This window comes from Macaca mulatta, chromosome 20, assembly GCF_049350105.2.
Source record: "Macaca mulatta isolate MMU2019108-1 chromosome 20, T2T-MMU8v2.0, whole genome shotgun sequence".
In the NCBI taxonomy this organism is placed as follows: domain Eukaryota; kingdom Metazoa; phylum Chordata; class Mammalia; order Primates; family Cercopithecidae; genus Macaca; species Macaca mulatta.
Genome location: NC_133425.1, coordinates 80,228,438 through 80,248,377, shown reverse-complemented (window position 1 = coordinate 80,248,377; position 19,940 = coordinate 80,228,438). Strand labels below are relative to the sequence as shown.

The following is a 19,940-nucleotide window of genomic DNA, read 5'->3' as shown; positions in this document are numbered from 1 at the left end:
ATGAAAACATTTGAGTAAGGCCAGGCACTCCTGAATCTACATTCATGAGGACAGGTAGGTGGAAGCACTACTATCTCTAGAAATGGGGAAATGGGGGCAATGTTTGCAGAAATGAGTGATCGAAACTTAGCTAAGGGGTTGGCTGGCTGCGGTGACTCACGCCTGGAATCCCAGTGCTTTGGGAAGCAGAGGTGGGCGGGTCATCTGAGGTAGGGAGTTCAAAACCAGCCTGGCCAACATGGTGAAACCCTGTCTCTACTAAAAATACAAAAATTAGCCAGGCGTGGTGGTGGGCTGTGTAACCCCAGTTACTTGGGAGGCTGAGGTACGGGAATCATTTGAACCCAGGAGGCAGAGGTTACAGTGAGCCAAGATTACTCCACTGCACTCCAGCCTGGGCAACAGAGTAAGACTCCATCTCTAAATAAATAAATTAATTAATTAATTTAGCTAAGAGGCACTGGAATAAAGTCTCAAGTATCCAGATTTTGGAGCGTGCATGTTGAGGTCTGAACAGGCTTTGAGAGGCAGCTGTTGCAAATGCATCCTACTCACATCTGCGTAGATGTTGGTTCCAAACACCGGAGCCCAGTAGGAAGGCTCGTCCTTGCAGCGCGCCGGACAACGGACTCTGGAAAACAGGAAGCATTTATGCGATGGGTCTGAGCACAGAAAACCAAACTTCTTAAGCTGGCTCTCTTTATTTGAATTCCAAGATTTAAGCTCTTAGGTGAAAGGAAACCGCCACACAGTTTTCCTCATTAGGAAAAAAACAATACGTCCCCCCCTCAGCGGAGGTAAAGATAGTAATATCTTTGCTTCTCTTACACAGTGTAGATAGAATTTTTAAACACACACACACATCCACGAAAGACATGCACAAACAAGAAGGTAAAGGGAAGAAACATCTAAGAGAGAAGAGTGTGGAATTGTGAGGCCGCTCCTCCCATTCTTGGGTGTTGACCGGTTCATACTGTGGGTACATTACGGAGATTAGCATCGAGAGACTTTTTCTAAGGCCGCTTCCCTGTGTGGAGGAGGAAAGGGTGGAGGGCCCTCACCTCAGTGAGTCACAGAATATTCCAAGGATGGGGCACTGATAACCTGCGGTGGAAGGGGTTAGATCACTCTGTGTCAGGACCCACAGATGCTCCAGGGGATGAGGAAATGAGTGACTCCTGGGTGGTTTGACAAACTCAAGCTGGGAAAGAGCACAGGCTTTACTTAAAAAAAGATCTTCTTTGTTTATCCGGAACAGTCCAACGTGGGCTGGAGCCCAGGATCAAGAAACCAAAATGGCAGCTGGAAGCCATAGGGCCCCAGATGGACAGGATTATGGGAAGGAAGAAGGCCTGGCAAAGGGACTGAGAAGTTGAAACAGTTCTTAGGGGCGGGGAAGGGAAATGAGTGGGTAGAGAGAAAGGGTGTGTGTGTGGATTTAAAAAAAAAAAAAAAAGGCCAGGCGTGGTGGCTGACAACTGTAACGCCAGCACTTTGGAAGGCCGAGGCAGGCGGATCACCTGAGGTCGGGAGTTCAAGACCAGCCTGGCCAACATGGGGAAACCCTATCTCTACTAAAAATACAAAATTAGCCAGGCGTGGTGGTGCAGGCCTGTAATCCCAGCTACTAGGGAGGCTGAGGCAGGAGAATGGCTTGAACCTGGGAGGCAGAGGTTGCAGTGAGCCAAGATCGCGCCACTGCACTCCAGCCTGGGGAACAAGAGCAAAACTTGGTCTCAAAAACAAAGAAAAAAAAAAAAAAAGAATTGGAGAGAGTCTAAGAACATTCTCCATTCTCTCCTACTTCTTCTTTTGGAATGGCAGGTCAGAAATTAACATTTTGGATACTGTACTCTGTCAAGTTTTTCTGTTTGTATTTTCTGAAATTCTTTCCTTCTGCTTCTTTCTAATATTCAGGGAAAATCTACTAAAAGGCTGTTATCCCCACTCGAACATTCAAGGGCGATCAAGACGGTGGTGCAGAGGCAGCGGAGGCCCAGAGAAAGGCTGAAGTGGGGTGGTGGCCGAGGGAAAGGAGTCTGGGCCCCTCCCAACCATTGCTCTCCCAGGCCTTTTGCTGCTCAGACCCTGGGGTCACCGCGTATTGTCCCTTAGAGAATCCACAGGTCTCCAGCCCAGTATAAGGGCTCATGAAGGCCACACCACCCAACCTCCAGGGCAGACGTCTTCATCCTCGGAGCATTTCAACCCCGGGTCCTGGGACTCTCCTTCTATTTCTAATTTTACAATGGAGCTAAGTCAGAAAGTGTGCTCTGTTTGAAGGGCAGCTTAGCATTACAGATGTATTATATGATCTGAACCCTGGGGAACATCTACAAAGTGGAGACATCCCGTGGCCTTTTCCATCTGAGAAGGCGCCTCAGCCCATTCAAACGAGAGGATGTTTCCTCTGTGTTCCCTTCCCAAGAGGATCTACCAGGAACTTCAGTGACAGGTGTTGCCAGGACACCCTTTATTTTATGCTGGGAGGCATCATCCTCCACGGATCAGTCATTTGGGGTTAGCTGCCTGTAGAACTGATTCCCGGGACGAACCCGTTGTCACGTATCCACAGAATGGAATGCTGCATAAGGATTTGAAAGAATAAACACACACACTCCACAACATGGCTGAGTCTCCAACACATGACACAGACTGAAAGAAGCCACAGACACCCAGGACCACACCCCACCATGGCGCCATAATTTTGCTGAAAAAGCAAAATCAGAGCAACAGAAAGAAGCTCCCTGGTGGCAGGGGTGTGGCTGGGAGGTGGAGGGAGAAGGACTGACCACCAGGGCAGTAATGCCATGGGGTGGTGATAGTGTCCTCCGCTTTGATGGATGGTGGTTGTGACCCTGTATGCCTTGGCCAAAACACATCGTGTACTTCTTTTTTTTTTGAGACGGAGTCTCCCTCTGTCACCCAGGCTGGAGTGCAGTGGCCGGATCTCAGCTCACTGCAAGCTCCGCCTCCCGGGTTTACGCCATTCTCCTGCCTCAGCCTCCCGAGTAGCTGGGACTACAGGCACTCGCCACCTCGCCCGGCTAGTTTTTGTATTTTTTTTAGTAGAGACGGGGTTTTACCGTGTTAGCCACGATGGTCTCTATCTCCTGACCTCGTGATCCGCCCGTCTCGGCCTCCCAAAGTGCTGGGATTACAGGCTTGAGCCACCGTGCCCGGCCCACATCGTGTACTTCTAATGGGTGGATGGTATCATGTACCTCAATAAAGCCGATTTTTTATTTTTATTTTATTTATTTTGGGACAGAGTTTCACTCTTGTCACCCAGGCTGGAGGACAATGACGTGATCTCAGCTCATTGCAACCTCCGCCTCCCAGGTTCAAGCAATTCTCCTGCTTCAGCTTCCCGAGTAGGTGGGATTACAGGCACCCACCACCATGGCTAATTTTTTCTAATTTAGTAGAAATGGGGTTTCACCATGTTGGCCAGGCTGGTCACCCACTCCTAGCCTCAACTGATCCACCTGCCTCGGCCTCCCAAAGTGCTGGGATTACAGGTATAAGCCACCTCACCCAACCTAAAAAGCTACATCTAACATCATGCATAGAAAAGATGACAGATCAGCTCCGCCTTACCTTGGGCAGTGAGTTGCTGGCTTTTCAAAAGGGCACAGCTGAGCAACGGTGGTGTAGCAGTCCAAATCCTGCACTGTGAAGAGAAGCAAGGGGGAAAGGGTCAGGTCCCAGCATGCCTGGGCCTCAGGCTACGGGGCTGTGAAATGGGCCACTAGACTACCAGGGCCTATGGGTTCCCTGGGCCCTTGAACAGACCTGGGACTAGGACCCAGCAGGCTCCTCGTACCCCACCGAGGGGCACTCAAGAGATGAGACCAAACCCACGGCCTGCGTGTGTCTGCGGGTTGAGGGTGTTGTCACTCCCAGTGGTTTCTCTGTGGGGCTGGTGGTGCTTTTCATCTGAATGGTGACTGTCTTATTTGGAAACTTTTCCTGACTTGATCACCTTTGCTCCTCATAGTAGGTGTTACTCTGAGTACGCAGATGAGGAAATGGAAGCCCAGAGAGCTGGGAGTGCCCCTAGAGGCCTCCCAGGACTGAGGTGGGAGCCCAGGTTTCCGGTGCCTGCTCTAGAACTCTTGCTGACATGCCACCCGCCTCCTGCTGTTAGTCAAGGCACATTCATCCCTGCGGAGGGCGAGGGTTTTTTTTTTTTTCCAAGGTCATTTGTTGTGTTTAAACAACAGAGGTAAGGAAACAGTTCTAATACTGGCCACCTGTGATCTTTGACAGCATGTCTTTATTTAGTCCAGGGCTAGGTAAACTTTTTCTTTTTCTTTTTTTCTTTGAGACAGAATTTTGCTCTTTTTGCCCAGGCTGTAGTACAATGGCACGATCTTGGCTCACTCCCACCTGTAATCCTAGCACTTTGGGAGGTTGAGGCGAGTGGATCACCTGAGGTCAGGAGTTCAAGACCAGTCTGGCCAACATGGCGAAACCCTGTCTCTACTTAAAAAAAAAAAAAAAAAAAAAAAATTAGCCGGGCATGGTGGCAGACACCTGTAATCCTAGCTACTCAGGAGGCTGAGGCAGGAGAATTGCTTGAACCCATGAGGAGGAGGTTGGAGTGAGCTGAGATTGCGCCACGGCACTCTAGCCTGGGTGACAGAGCAAGACTCTGTCTCAAAAAAAAAAAAAAAAAAGCAAGGGTGTCCAGTCTTTTGGCTTCCCTGGGCCACACTGGAGAAAGAATTGTCTTGGGCTACACATAAAATACACTAACACTAATGATAGCTGATGAGCTACAAAAAAAAGGTCCATGCATAAATCTCATGTTTACAAATTTGTGTTGGGCCATATTCAGAGTCATCCAGGGCCACATGCAGCCGATGGGTTGTGGGTTGGACAAGCTTGATTTAAAGGCACAGAAATACATTACACACACACACACACACACACACACACACACACACACACATATATATATATATTTAGAGACAGGGTCTTGCTCTGTCACCCAGGCTGGAGGAGGAGTCTAGTGGCATGATCATGACTCACTGCAGCCTCGAGCTTCCAGGCTCAAGCAACCCTCCCATCTCAGACTCCGAAGTAGCTGAGATACAGGTGTGTGCCACCCTGCCCAGCTAATTTTGTGTATTTTTTGTAGAGACGGGGTCTTACTGTGTTGCCAGGGCTGGTCTCAAACTCCTGGGCTCAAGCAATCCTCCCACCTCAGCCTCCCAAAGTGCTGAGATTACAGGTATGAGCTACTATATCAGCCAGACACATAATTACTTAAGAAAAAAATTAGGTTACCAAATTGTATGTAACTCCATTTCAAGTTTTAAAAGTCATCAACGTATATATTACCAATGTACATACTTCTAATACATAGAGAAAACAAACTGAAATATTTGCCAAAGTGATCACCATGGTTATCTCTGGCTGCTGGAATTTAGGTCATCATTACAAAAAAAAATGTTCCACTCCATGTTTAAATTATCTGGAATAAACAGGCATTCTTTTTGCAATAAGAAAAAAAGCTACTACATATTTTAATAAAGATATCTAACTAGAACTTTTGCATGGAGGGCAAATGATAAGAGTTGCTGTCCCAAAACAATGGCATGGTCTGCTGGCAGAGCTCCGGGGAGGAAGCTGGAATGGCTCCTACATCCCTGCTTGCCTGAGATCATTTTAGTCAAGGGCGCCGTGTGGGCAGCTATGACCCATCCCCTCACTTCTGGTTGGAGTGTGCTCACCCATCGTGCATCCCACCTTCCAAATGAATATACACTGAGCAATGTAAAAAGCTGGGCCAGAGACGGCAAGTAAGTGCCACACACTTCCCTTTACCTCCTTCTCTTGTCCATGGCAGACATTACTAGTCTATCAAGCTCTGTTTTCCACTGAGCTCAGATGCAGGCCTCAGAATCCTTCTTAACACTACACTCCAGGTAGCCATTACCAATGGACAGAAAGTGGCACTCCCAGTGAAACCTCTCAGCCACTCTAGCCCCAGGCGTCAGTACGTCTGTGACATTCAGCTGGCAACCTCAGCCCTGTGTTTCTGGTGCAGTGATCTCGGGCCAATTTCAAGTCCAGATATTCTTAGAAGCTGGTTAAAGAAATGACATCTTGAAAAAGCCTTGACAATGATGAGAACCATAATGTTCACAGGCAGGATAAACATTCTATCAGTGACTCAAGGAAGTGAAATTTCCACAAAAATCTGAGATAACCCAGGTATTATGGTTGCAAAAGAGACTGGCCAGCTTACCTTTCACTTTTGACACCATGAATGAGCTGGAAGGTTTGTATTTGCTGTTAAGAGAAAAAAAAAAAAAGCCATTAGGTAAATGCAAATAGAATCGCTTCTACAAGTGAACATTTGCTCCTATACTTATCTTATTTGCAATCTTGACTTGACACTTTTCTACTTGTTTCCTATCGGCCTGAGAGCTCTTAGAATGTTCTAGAGCAGGGTATCTTAACTTTTTTTGTATCAAGGACTCCTCTGGTAGCCTGGTGAGGCCTATAGACCCCTTCTAAGAATAATGGTTTTCAAATATATAAGATAAATTTAATCTAAGCACAGCTGCAAAATAAACGAATTTTAAAAAGATAAATTTAAACATTATAAAGGAAGTTAGTTATTAATATCATGATCAAATTATAAAACCACATTTGCATTAGAGTTAGAGCTGCGGGTTTGGTTTTTTTTGTTTGTTTGTTTTTTTGTTTTTTTGAGACAGAGTCTTGCTGTGTCGCCCAGGCTGGAGTGCAGTGACACTATCTTGGCTCACTGCAACCTCCGCCTCGGGCTCAAGTGGTTCTCCTGCCTCAGCCTCCTGAGAGTAGCTGGGATTACAGGTGTGTGCCACCATTCCTGGCTAAATTTTGTATTTTTAGTAGAGACGGAATTTCACCATGTTGGTCAGGCTGGTCTTGAACTCCTGACCTCAGGTGATCCACCTGCCTCGGCCTCCCGAAGTGCAGGTGTGAGCCACCACGCACGGCCTGTGTGATACTTTTCAAACTTTCAACAACACCATCATAAACAGGAAAGCCGTTTCACAGAGCCCCGATCACAAAGTAGTTACCTGAGGGACTGCACGCCATGTCTCTCGGACTTCACGAAGAAGGGGACCTTCCCGTTCCTGGTAATGTCCACCAGGCCTCCCTCGTCGTCCAGGACTCCGTAGTGGATGGCGGCGCGGCATATGCTGGACGACTAGCGGGAAGGGGAGGGAGGACCAGAGTCATATTCTCAACCTCTGTTAGCAAGTTTCACCAGAAATACCCAAACATTTGTCCTCAACTCACTAAAAGCCTGAAGGACAAGCCAAAACTCACCCTACTCCTGCCTCTCGCCTCTGTCCATAACCACACATTTGTTCCTGGGGTTGCTTACCTTAAAAACTCATCCGAGTTGCTTTACAAACTAAGAACGGTGACAAACAGCCCCTTCTCCCTGCTTAGTCCGCTGTGTGAATGCTCCGTCTAAGACGGAGACTGGCCTTCAGGAGGATCGGTCCCCGAAAGTGGCTTTGCTAGTTTGTAAGCCCATAAATATACACCCGCCCCAGTTCTAGAAATGCCAGGTTTGACTAAGGAGTGGAAAGAAAATTTTTTCCTACTAAAGCCAACCACCTGCTTTAAACATATGCAACGGGATCCCACACAAGCCATGGAGAGGAGGACTGGCCACACTCACGCTTTCATAGAACAGAGTTCCAAAGATCTTCGCCTTGTGGTTCAGGCAGCCTGCTGGGCACTGGTACCTGACAAAGAAGAAACAAAATGATGTTCAGAGATAAGCACGTTGATTACACCTCACAATGAGTTTATCATTTTTTCCATCGATAGCTCTATTGCTAAATATAGAAAAGCTTCATTTTTGCGGATTCCATTGTTTCTGGACAAGTCAGAGTTTACCCAGGCGCAGACTGAAGTTCATATTCACACAAGCACAATACTGTTGTCCCTCGGTATCCATGGGGGATTGGTTCCAGAACTTCCCTAGGATACCAAAGTCTGCAGATGCTTGAGTCCCTTATGTAAAGTGTCCTAGTATTTGCGTATAACCTTTGGTCTTTTCCCGTATGCTTTAAAGCATCTCTAGATTACTTATAATACCTACCACAAGGTAAATGCTATGTAGACAGTTGTTACACTGTATTGTTTTTAAAATTTGTACCAGTTTTTTTATCATTGTATTGTAATACCATACACTTTAAAAATATATATTTTTGATCTGCAGTTGATTGAATCCGAGGTTGGTCGAATCGGAGGCTGGTTGAATCCACAGAAATAGCAGGTCAACCATAGTCTTTTTTTTTTTTTTCATTAAAAACAAACAAGGCCAGACGTGGTGGCTCACGCCTGTAATCCCAGCACTTTGGGAGGCCAAGGCAGGCGGATCACGTGAGGTCAGGAGCTCGAGAGCAGCCTGGCCAACATGGCAAAACCTTGTCTGTACTAAAAATACAAAAATTAGCTGGGTGTAGTGACAGGTGCCTGTAGTCCCAGCTACTTGGGAGGCTGAGGCAGGAAAATCACTTGAACCCGGGAGGCAGAGGTTGCAGTGAGCCAAGATTGTGCCACTGCACTCCAGCCTGGGCAACAGAGCAAGACTCAGTCTCAAAAAACAAACAAACAAAAAAACCCCAAGATAGTCTCACTCCATCACCCAGGCTGGAGTGCAGAAGAACGATCACAGCTCACTGTAGCCTCAACTTCCTGGGCTCACGTGATCCTCCCACCTCAATCTCCCAAGTAGCTGGGACTACAGGTATGTACAACAACACCCAGCTAATTTTGGGGGTTTTGCCATGTTGCCCAGGCTGGTTTTGAACTCCTGGGCTTGAGCAATTCACCCACCTTGGCCTCCCAAAGTGTTGAGGTTACAGGCACAAGCCACCATGCCTGGCCTGCAAGGATTTTTTAATAGGGTAAAACTCAGTGATGGTGCTGCTATTCATGGAAGTATAAATCACTCTGAAGTTTAAGAAAACCTTTAAGAAAGACTTAAAAACATTCATATCCATTAGCTCTTCAGTTTCCCTTGTAAATATATATTCCAAGCAAAAGTCAGAAAGCCAGACCTGCAAGCGTATCTCAACTGTTTATTTATTTATTTATTCTTTTTTATTTTTGAGACAGAGTCTCGCTCTGTCACCCAGGCCAGAGTGCAATGGCGCAATCTTGGCTCATTGCAGCCTCTACCTCCCAGGTTCAAGCGATTCTTGTGCCTCAGCCTCCCGAGTAGCTGGGTCTATAGGGGTGTGCTACCATGTCCAGCTAATTTTTGTATTTTTAGTAGAGACGGGGTTTCACCAGTTGGCCAGGCTGGTCTCAAACTCTTGGCCGCAAGTGATGCACCCGCCTTGGCCTCCCAAAGTGCTGGGATTACAGGCATGAGCCACTGTGCCTGGCCCCAACTGTTTATAATGGTGAAAAGCTGGAAATAAGCCAGCAGGTAGCAAAGCGATGGCTAAACACATTCATGTACAGTTGTATGTCAGAGTATCACGCAGTCACTAAGCAGGAAGTCTGTGAGGAATACTTGGAAAATACTAAGTGAAAATACATGAGCAGGTTAGGCACAGTGGCTCATGCCTATAATCCCAGCACTTTGGAAGACCAAGGCAAGTGGATCACTTGAGGTCAGGAGCTCGAGACCAGCCTGGCCAACATGGTGAAATCCCATCTCTACCAAAAACACAAAATATGAACTGGGTGTGGTGGTGTGAGCCTGTAGTTCCAGCTACTCAGCAGGCTAAGGTGGGAGAATCACTTGAACCCAGGAGGCAGAGGTTGCAGTGAGCTGAGATCGTGCCACTGCACTCCAGCCTGGGTAACAGAGCAAGACTCCAACTCAAAAAAAAAAAAAAAAGAAAAGAAAAGAAAAGAAAATGCATAAGCAGCATTAGCCTCACCTGTGCACAGAAAAAAAGACTGGAAGGAAATACATCAAATTGCTACTGGTATTGATGAGATTTTGGGACACATTTTTTTCTTTCTACCTTTTTGTTGTTGTTATTACTTTCCTGAATCATTATTAATGAGCATAGTTACCTTTTCAAGTCAGAAAAAAAAGCCCACTGACTATTATTTTTGTAAAAGCATGATGAACAGAAAACAGGTATGCCAGACTGTGGGCGGCCTCTACAGCAAGACTGAGGATACTCCCACCATGGCAGATTGGGGCTGAGTAACTCTTCTTGACTGGAGGCCTCTAACAGCCTTCATGTGGACAGATTCCCGCCTCCTCCCTGTGTGGGGAGTGCCCCACCCACCCCAGCTCTGGAACTGCCTCGATGTTGTCTGACAAGGAATGTTCTCCAACACGTGCTCACCTTTTTCCACTGACTACTACTCAGGGGAGAAGCTCTCATGATGCGCTTAGCGTTCAGAAAGATGCATCGCCACAAAAGGACAACTCCAGCTTCTTGGCAGCCCACACTGGGCAGTGCACACGGCGGAGGCCCCTGCCAGGCACTGCCTGCTTTCCCCCAATTCGCCCAGCACGGAGACATACAAGTGCTACTCTAACACTGAGTGCGAGGTTTTAGGCACTGTTATTCCACCGCTGACTGTTGACACATCAGGCTCATTTCACCAACAAACGACAGCACCACATGTGAGCCCACTGAGCCGCCTCATCCTGGCTGCTCCAAGTCCCTCTCATCACAGTCCTGCCAACGTCTAAGTGAAGTGTTCTCCTGGCAAACTAAATTCCAAACCCTTGTGATATAAAACCGAAGATTCCACCTTCCCTTTTTAACATGTGCTTTAAATAACTCGATTCAGCTTTCGGCAAACTGATGCCAGAATTCGTAGGAAGACGAGCAAGGTCCCCTCTCCCAATGACACGGTTTTCCCATTTGACTCAGGGTGTGCATGCGGCGGCTGCACCTGTTGGCTGCTTACTACCACAAAGAACAGCCCGGCAGTCACACTGCCAAAACCAAACTCGTTCTTTTTGGCAGACAGTGTTCATCATCTGAATGACTGCATCAGCTAGATGGATTTATTCATCTACCATGGGGGGGATACAGGGGTGGCCCATCCGTCCAGTGGGGCCCACTGGGAGCAGCCTGCGCAGATCCTGCAGCATTCCCATAGGATCTGCCAATGGCCGAGGCGAGCACGTGCCCGGACACTACCCAGCCCTAACCCCTGTTCTGCTTGGTGAGAGTAGCTTGCTAAATATGCAACAGCAGAACAGCCCAGCACAGGCTCACCTGTTACACGTGGACCCTTTGCACTTGTCCTTCATCTTGGTGTCACATCTGACGACTTGGGCTAGGAGAGAAGTGCAGAAATACATGTCACGGCATGAAAGCAGGAGAGTGAGAAGAGCCTTCCCCATGCTGAGGGACATTTTGGCACATTCCGCAATCCAATCCATGCTATTCTAAGAGCAAGGGCGATGCCTGATGGTTGAAGGCTTCCGCTGGGGGCTCAGACCCCAGGCCCACCGCTTTACAGTAGCAGAGTGACCTTGGGCAAGTTACTTCCCCTTGAGTTTCAATTTCCACATATGAACAATGGGGACAGCGACAGTACCCACCTCCAAGGGCTTTTGTGAGCACTGACAGAGAAAGTGAACTCTGGCCTTGGCAGGGTGCCTGGCATACACTATGTGCCTGTGGTCCCACAGGGCTCTGCAGGGCAGGCCTCCTGAGGGGGTAGGGAGGACGTTGCTCCGAGTCTGTGGGGCGGGGGACCCAGCCAGGCTCACCCGAGTCATCTCCCCCATCGCCAAGATGCCTTTTGCAAAGCTTTTTGCTTTATTTTATGGGAACATATCAGTCTTGGAGTCATGTTATAGTTTGAAAAGGGATGTAAACGTATGTTATTGAAAGAAACAATGGCACCATTTTGAACTCCTGGACGGACGAGGCCTCCGCATATTTCCTGGTCAAAGCAAGCTACAGAATGCTCCAGCATCATAGGGAAAGACATCTGAAGAGGACAGAAAGCCTGGTGGGGGCAGGGGAGATGGTAGTTATGAAAAGAAGAGAGGGGCTCTGAGAAGGCGGGTGTGAGGCTGTTCCTCAAAGAGGGGTCCAGTTGTAGGGCCTTTGAGGCTTGCGGGGCAAATGGGGAGAGCCAAGGGCATCCAGCCCAGGCCTCCAGCCCCACCTGAGTGAAAATGTCCCTCCACAGCCCCAGGCCTGCAGAAACAATGGCTGTGAATGAGGTCCCGCAGCAGCGTCCAGGGAAATTGAAGGTGAGCTGAACTCCACCCTGGGGAGGTGAAGGCAGGGAGAACAAAAGCTTGGGCAGCTGAGGTGCCCAGGGAGCCAAAGGGCCAGAGGTGAGCAATCCCCAATATTTTGTGGATTCCTGGAAGTCTCACGGGGAAACATCTCCCCTTCTCTACTAAAAATACAAAAATTAGCTGGGCATGGTGGTGGGCACCTGTAGTCCCAGCTACTCAGGGGGCTGAGGCAGGAGAATTGCTTGAACCATGAAGGCGAAGGTTGCAGTGAGCCGAGATCGTGCATTGCACTCCGGCCTGGGTGACAAGAGCGAAACTCCATCTCAAAAAAGAGTTGCAGGCAACTCTGCAATTATCTCAATGTACAGGGAGGCCTCAGCTGGCACTGGGTGACCCGCATTGCTGCAGCTCATCCTCCGGGCAAGCCTGATGCAGCACCACTATCCCCTACTTCATGGATGCTCCAACTGAGTCCAGAGCCAGGACCTGGTGAGGAAGGAGTGGAACCTGCCAGAGCCAGCCTGGACGCTGCCTGCCCTCTGCGGGGCCAGCGCCTTCCAGAGGAACCCAACTTTAGCCCAGATCCCTTTTGAAAGGACAAGGGAAGGTCTAACCTTAAAATACCTGTCTGGGGGAAAAAAATGCCACCCAAGCGCAAGTCCTATAATGCTTGCTTTTGAAATGACTTAAAAATATCGTTTTTGAAAAACGTCTTACGGTTGTGCCTCCATGAGCTTCGCCGCACCCTGTTTCCCACTGTTTGTGGATTTGCAGACCTAAATCCACTAGCTCCCCTCCTCCACCCACCCTGTCCCCTTTGGAGGTGGCTGGGAGGGCAGGCAGGGTGGAGGAGGGCCCGGACTCACTCATGTAGTTGACCGCAGAGGTTTTCTTGGGTTTGGTGGGTCTCATCACCCTCGGTTGGAGCCAAACATGGTTTTCTTCAGGAATGGGAGCCGTTTCCACCTCATTCATCTCGTCCGTTTCAGGTTTTGGAGTGTAGGTTTCTTCTTAATATTGAAGAGGGAGGAAAAAAAATAACACACTGGGATTCAACAAAAACGCACTTCGGGGGAAAAAAAAAAGCAATTTGAAAACTAAACGTGTTTGAGGTTTGGTTTTACAAAGAATCGTTTCAGTGGCAAAGAGAAAGTTACATTTCAGAACAGACCTGGCCAGGTGGAATTCTACCAGCCCAGATGAGATGGGGACGCTCTCCGCTCACTGCGTTTACTTTGGAACCAAGACCAGCCAGGCTGCCCAGAGGTTAGCAGGCCTCCCGCCCACATCTGGGTTATCATAATGCTTTCTTGTCCCATCTCCTCCTCCACCTGACCCTCTGCCCCCACGAAGCAACTTCAAGAAGCTGCCTCAGGCCGGGCGTGGTGGCTCACGCCTGGAATCCCAGCACTTTGGGAGGCTGAGGTGGGCGGATCACCTGAGGTCAGGAGTTTGAGACCAGCCTGGCTAACATGGCAAAACCCCGTCTCTACTAAAAATACAAAAATTAGTTGGACGTGGTGGCGGGCGCCTGTAATCCTAGCTACTTGGGGGTGCTGAGGCAGGAGAATCGCTTGAACCCGGGAGGTGGAGGTTGCAGTGAGCTGAGATTGCACCATTGCAGTCCGGCCTAGGTGACAAGAACGAAACTCTGTCTCAAACAAAACAAAACAAAACAAAACTTCCTCAGCCACTGGCCCAAAGCCATGGCAGACCCCCAGGAAGTCCCCTCCTTATCCCTGGGTTTTCACTGGGGAAGGGTATTCCTCGTCATGCACCCACCATGGCGCACAAAAGCCAGCCTCAGTGCTCCTAGACCCCAACTGCACCTCACACCAGCCCATTTCCATCCCTTCTCTCCCCCTGCCAGTCAGGGCCACTTAACCAGCTCAACTGTTACTTCTGTACTGGAGTTTTCCTGTCCGATAATGTCACGCTCAACATGTAGAACTATCCGACTATCCAAAAGAACAATCTTTTCCTTATTCAAGGACATGGTATATTGTTATTTCTCCAACTATGACCACGACCCATGTTGTAAAACATTTTAATTAACCAAACAGATTGCACTTACTAAACCTCAGTTAGCTTATCTTCCAGTTTTCAACCTGAAAGACAACTACAAACTGCTCACCAGAACCTGCAGTCAGACCAGCAGGATACCAATCTGTAAACTCCAGCTAAAGCAAAGAAACTGCTACTTTCATTTGCCAGAGCGGCCCTGATCAAAGACAAATTCAGGAGCATCTCTGCTGGGGACCGTGAATACCTTCACTTATGGCCCGCCCCTCCCGTGCCCCAACAGATGTCTTTGGACCAGAGTTGGAAACCTGTGGTCTCCAAGCTCCCCAAGCAAAAAGGGCAATAGATGTATCTGGGTGACAACAATTTCAAGGAGAATAACTAGAGCGCCCTTGCAGGTCTCTTTGTGGTTTTGGATTAAAATTCAAGTTTCAGGGCCAGGTGTGGTGGCTCATACCTGTAATCCCAGCACTTTGGGAAGCCGAGGCGGATGGATTGCATGAGGTCAGGAGTTCGAGACCAGCCTGGCCAAGATGGTGAAACCCTGTCTCTACTGAAAATACAGAATTTAGCTGGGCATGGTGGCAGGTGCCTGTATTCCCAGCTACTTGGGGGGCTGAGGCAGGAGAAGTGCTTGAACCTGGGAGGTAGAGAGGTGGAGGCTGCCGTGAGTGGAGATCGTGCCACTGCACTCCAGCCTGGGTGACAGAGTGAAACTCCGTCTCAAAAAAAAAAAAAAAAAAAAAAAAAAAATCCAAGTTTCATCAAGTGTTCCTCAATCCCAAAGTCTTATTTCCACTTCTTAAAATACATGAGCTTTCTTTGCTAAAGGACAGAGCAAGTGTTTCGTGTCCACACAACACCAAACAGCCAAACGAGGGGCAAATGACTGACTCCCTGACGCCTTCCCAGGCTGGGGTATAGCTGCTTCACTGGCCGGTTTCACTACCCTACAACCACCACCCCAGGCTGGTCCTGTCCCACAAGTGGAAGAGACGGGTTTAAGTCGGAAGGTGGGAAGCCATTCTGAGCCCCAATTCTAATCTTGGATGTGCTCATGGGTCACCGTGCACTGTTCCCCAGCAGCTTGCTCGCAGCTGTCATTTCCCCACCACCTGCCTCATCCACCAGCTGCAAACTTCCAGAGGCCGGGGGCCAGCCTGCCTCATACCTGGCACCCAGCACTCAGCAGTTGCTCAACAAAATTCACCAAATGCATGAATTATCAAAACCCCCAGAGAATCCTGTCACCTAAAGAAAAGAGCATATGTCCAGCAACAGAGCTTCAAGACATTCAAAAAGGGAACTCTGAAAACACCTCTGGCAGCAAAAGCTATCTGTGGAAGCTTCAGGAAGACACCGGGTTTGCGGAGGCTGCCTGGGCGCGTGTCTGTTCTTCCTGTCAATGAGGCTATTCAGGCTTGCCCTCACTGAGAGCGGGAGCTGGCTCGAGAATAAGCCGGGTTTTCTTCCACTGGCCTTTAGGATGTTGAGACCTCATAATCGCAGCTTTATTTAGCTGAGGAGAGTTTGGTAAAGCGGTCTAAAGCATTTGAGGACTCTCTATTTAAGAAAATGGGCAGACAGACAGTCCTGGCTCTCACACCCACATGTGAAAAGTAGAAGGCTTTACCCGCAGGATGGGCTGGATCCGAGTACCTCCTAATGAAGACACCTTGTATGGCCCAGCACGGGCCCGGGGAAATTCCGTGCAGAGGTCGCGGCAAGGTTATTCTGTGCCCCATTCTGCTCCGGGCTGGGGTCTCAGGGCATTATCTATATCACTCTGCAGATTCCCTCCTGGTTCTAAACCTGGTGACCACACTCAGAGCTAACGTTCACCGAGCACTGGCCAGATGCTGGCTGGGCCCTCCCTGGCATTTTCTTTCTTTCTCTCCTTCTTTCTCTCTCTCTCTCTCTCTCTCTCTCTCTCTCTCTCTCTCTTTTTGAGACAGAGTTTTGCTCTTTTTGCCCAGGCTGGAGTGCAATGGCACAATCTCGGCTCACCGCAACCTCCACCTCCCGGGTTCAAGCGATTATACTACCTCAGCCTGGGATTACAGGCATGTGCCACCACGCCTGGCTAATTTTGTATTTTTAGTAGTGACGGGGTTTCTCCATGTTGGTCAGGCTGGTCTTGAACTCCCGACCTCAGGTGATCCACCCGCCTCAGCCTCCCAAAGTGCTGGAATTACAGGCATGAGCCACCACGCCCAGCCATCCCTGGCATTTTCTCCTGTCAGCCTCCCATTTGCTTTCGGAGGCATGATTGGCCACATTTCACAGATGAGAAAGAAGGCTCAGAGAGGGCAAGGGCCCTGCCCAGGCTCACACAGCTGGGAAGTAGCTGGGCTGGGAGTCAAACCACCTTTCCCCGAAGCCTGCGCCTTCTATCACCACACAGGCGGGGGTGAGAGGGGAGAATACCTCTTTTTTATATCCTTATCCCTGCTCCATCTCCGTTAGAGGTCAAGGCCTTACCAGGCCTCCTGGATATGCTCTTGGTAAGTAGCTTCTACAGAGAAGCTGCTTCAGAGGAGACTTGCTGCATGATTAGCTGGGAAACTGGGTACCTGCCGAGGAAAGTTGGATACTTTCCACCAAAAATTTAAAAATTAGTACATGGGGCTATGTTGGTGGACGTAAACTGGCATCTAAGGTCTCTGTGCACATTTGTTCTTTGAAAATGCCCCTCTGTGGCTATTGGCATATTTATTCAAACAACACACAAGACACCCCTGCCACGTGCCCCTGGAGGCCCTGGAGTGAGCTGGCAGCTGAGGATCAAGGTTCCCAAGGAGTCTGGGGGAGTGATGAACATGGGGCAGGTGCACTGTCTGTCTGTGAAGTCCAGGAAGGCTCCCTGGAGGTGGGGGTTACACCAGGACTGCCACAGGTGATACATGATCCAGACCCAGATGGTCTGTCTTAGTGTTCAGATCGCTCCTTCTTCCAGCCCCATCCCCACTTAGGACATCTCCTCTCCCCAGTGGGCAGTCAGCCATGAACAGCTGGCTGGGACAACAGAGGACCTGGGTCCTGAGGGTCTGGGACCCCTGATCTAGCCCACCTGTTCTTCACTCCAGCGCCCACCAGCCTGATCTCACGTCTACCCCACCCTCCCCTGCCAGCAGAGCCCACCCAGCTCTCTGCAAGTCCCCTCGGTCATGACAAGGCTGCCAATGGAGACACACACACACACACACACACACACACACACACACACACACACACAAAGCCTGAGCCACAAGAGCATGGTCAGCCCCATGGCCCAGCCATGCCCCGTCGGGGACATAACTTCTGGGAGCCTGAGGAAATATCCCAAAACATGACAAACGTTTTAGGCACCAGAAACCTGTGTTACTTATAGTAGCAGAAGTGGAAACATCCTAAATGGGAACCAGTGAAGAAATGGTGGGCGGGCGTGATGGCGCACGCCTGTAATCCCAGCACTTTGGGAGGCCAAGGAGGGAGGATTGCTTGGGAGTTTGAGACCAGCCTGGGCAATATAGTGAGATCCCATCTCTAAAAAAAACTTAAAAAATTAGCCATGGTGGCATCTGCCTGTAGTCCCAGCTACTTGGGAGGCTGAGACGGGAGGATCCTTTGAGCCCGGGAGGTTGTGGCTACAGTGAGCCAAGATTGCACCACTGCACTCCAGCCTGGGCAACAAAGGGAGGCCATGTCTCAAAAAAAAGGTGAACTAGGTAGAAAATCACATCGCCTCCAACAGCTCCAGTCCTGAGAGCTGAGGGAATGGGGGCAAGAAACCTCTAGCACAGTCAGGGAGCACGAGCAAGACACACACATGAAGGGGAGGCCAGTGGGGGCAAGGACACAGGAGTAAAGGGCCAAACAGCCCGGGAGGACTGATCCTGCCCAGCCGTCCATGTTGCAGGTGCTTCCCACTAGTGAGCTCATTTGGAAAATCACGTTGTTTGCTTTTACATTCTTATTCAAATGTCTGTTTTACATTTTTAGAGTTGGGGTCTGGCTGTGTTGCCCAGGCTGGAGTGCAGTGGCGCCATCATGGCTCACTGCAGCCTCAAACTCCTGGGCTCAAGTGATCTTCCCACCTAAGCCTCCCAGGCCACAGCCAGGACCAGAGAGCGCATGACCACACCTGGCTGATTTTCTATTTTATTTTTTGTAGAGATGGGTTCTTGCTATGTTGTCCAGGCTGATCTGGAACTCCTGGGCTGTGATGGTTAATACTGAGTGTCAGCTTGACTGGATTGAAGGATGCAAAGTATTGATCCTGGGTGTGTCTATGCAGGTGCTGCCAAAGGAGACGAACACTTGAGTCAGTGGTCTGGGAAAGGCAGGCCCACCTTTAATCTTGGTGGGCACCATCTAATCAGCCACCATAGCGGCTAGGATATAAAGCAGGAAGAAAAATGTGAGAAGGCTAGACTGCCTTAGCCTCTCAGCCTACATCTTTCTCCCATGCTGGATGCTTCCTGTCCTCGAACGTCAGACTTCAAGTTCTTTAGCTTTAGGACTCGGACTGGCTTCCTTGCTCCTCGACTTGCAGACAGCCTATTGTGGGACCTTGTGACTATGTGAGTTTAACACTCCTGAATACACTCCCCTATATATATATCCTATTAGTTTTGTTCTTCTAGAGAACCCTGATGAATACAGATTTTGGTACCAGGAGTGGTTCTAGAGGAACAGAATATTAAGGATGGAGTTCTTTAATTGGTTTTAAGGTTTCTGGAGTTGGCTGCTTAATATGACTGTACCCCAAAATGCTAAGGACTCTACTTCTAATAGTATGGAGAACACTGGGAGTCCTTGGCATGAGCTATTTGGAGAGTTATGCAAAATAAGTGCATTTGACACTCCTGATTCAGCGCTTGTGAGAGGGAAGGAGTTCAGTGACTCTAGACATAATACCTTTGACTATATATGGAGAACCAAGGAAAATAATGAAGCTGGTTGGTTGCTTCTACGTTCACTGGACAAAGTGACGAAAGAAAATGATGAACTCAGGGATTCTAACTTCCAGCTTCAGAAGCAGATACTGAGCCTCAAATCTGCTAAGATTGCCCTGAGTGAGTCTTATCTCCTGTAGAGAAAGAGCTGAAATTGTGGAAAAACAGACACAAGCTCTTCTCATGCAAGTGGCTGACCTGCAATGAAGGTGCATGCACAGACACCTCGCTAGGTGTCTACTTATTAAACTGAGGCCATTGATTGGAAAAGAATGGGACCCTGAAACTTGGAATGGGGATGTGTGGGAGGACCCTGATGAAGCTGGGGACACTGAGCTTATAAATGCTGATGACCTTTTTTTGCCAGAAGAAACAGGTTCCCCATCCCCAGCAGTGGCAACATCTCCTCCCTGACGCATGCTGCCACCAACCTTTCCACCTTTGTCTGAGGGGATAAACCCTGCGCTGCTTGAGGCAACAGTGCTGGCCTTCCCCGAGGCAGCTGCCAAGCAAGATAATATTGATTCTCCTCAGGAGCCAACCCCAACATCCCTGTTTGCTTCTAGACCTATAACTAGACTAAAGTCCTGGTGGGCCCCTAGAGGTGAGGTTCAGAGTGTGACACATGAGGAAGTATGCTACACTTGAAAAGAACTGCTTGAATTTTCTAATGTATATAAGCAGAAATCTGGAGAACAGTCATGGGAAGGGATGTTAAGGGTGTAGGATAATGGTGGAAGGAACATAGAGTTGGATTAGGCTGAATTTAT

General features: G+C 49.0%; 1 protein-coding gene and 1 long non-coding RNA gene across 3 annotated transcripts in view; one reads left to right on the top strand and one right to left on the bottom strand.

The window, feature by feature from the left end:
- Positions 1–19,940, bottom strand: part of CRISPLD2 (cysteine rich secretory protein LCCL domain containing 2) — an 89,025-nt gene that overhangs the window by 29,102 nt on the left and 39,983 nt on the right. Inside the window, exons 7-13 of one of the 2 annotated variants that reach the window (XM_001112988.5) lie at positions 13,078–13,221; positions 11,229–11,289; positions 7,697–7,763; positions 7,083–7,213; positions 6,260–6,303; positions 3,601–3,673; positions 556–631 (exon numbers count right to left, since the gene is read on the bottom strand). In XM_001112988.5, coding sequence (XP_001112988.3) covers positions 556–631; positions 3,601–3,673; positions 6,260–6,303; positions 7,083–7,213; positions 7,697–7,763; positions 11,229–11,289; positions 13,078–13,221 — 596 coding nt within the window. The remainder of the gene's footprint in view (positions 1–555; positions 632–3,600; positions 3,674–6,259; positions 6,304–7,082; positions 7,214–7,696; positions 7,764–11,228; positions 11,290–13,077; positions 13,222–19,940) is intronic. The other variant, XM_015126725.3, reaches the window with a different exon arrangement.
- Positions 4,314–14,978, top strand: LOC144338306 (uncharacterized). The gene is made up of 3 exons (XR_013412303.1): positions 4,314–4,358; positions 6,755–6,890; positions 13,723–14,978. It is a non-coding gene; the product is annotated as an uncharacterized LOC144338306 (long non-coding RNA).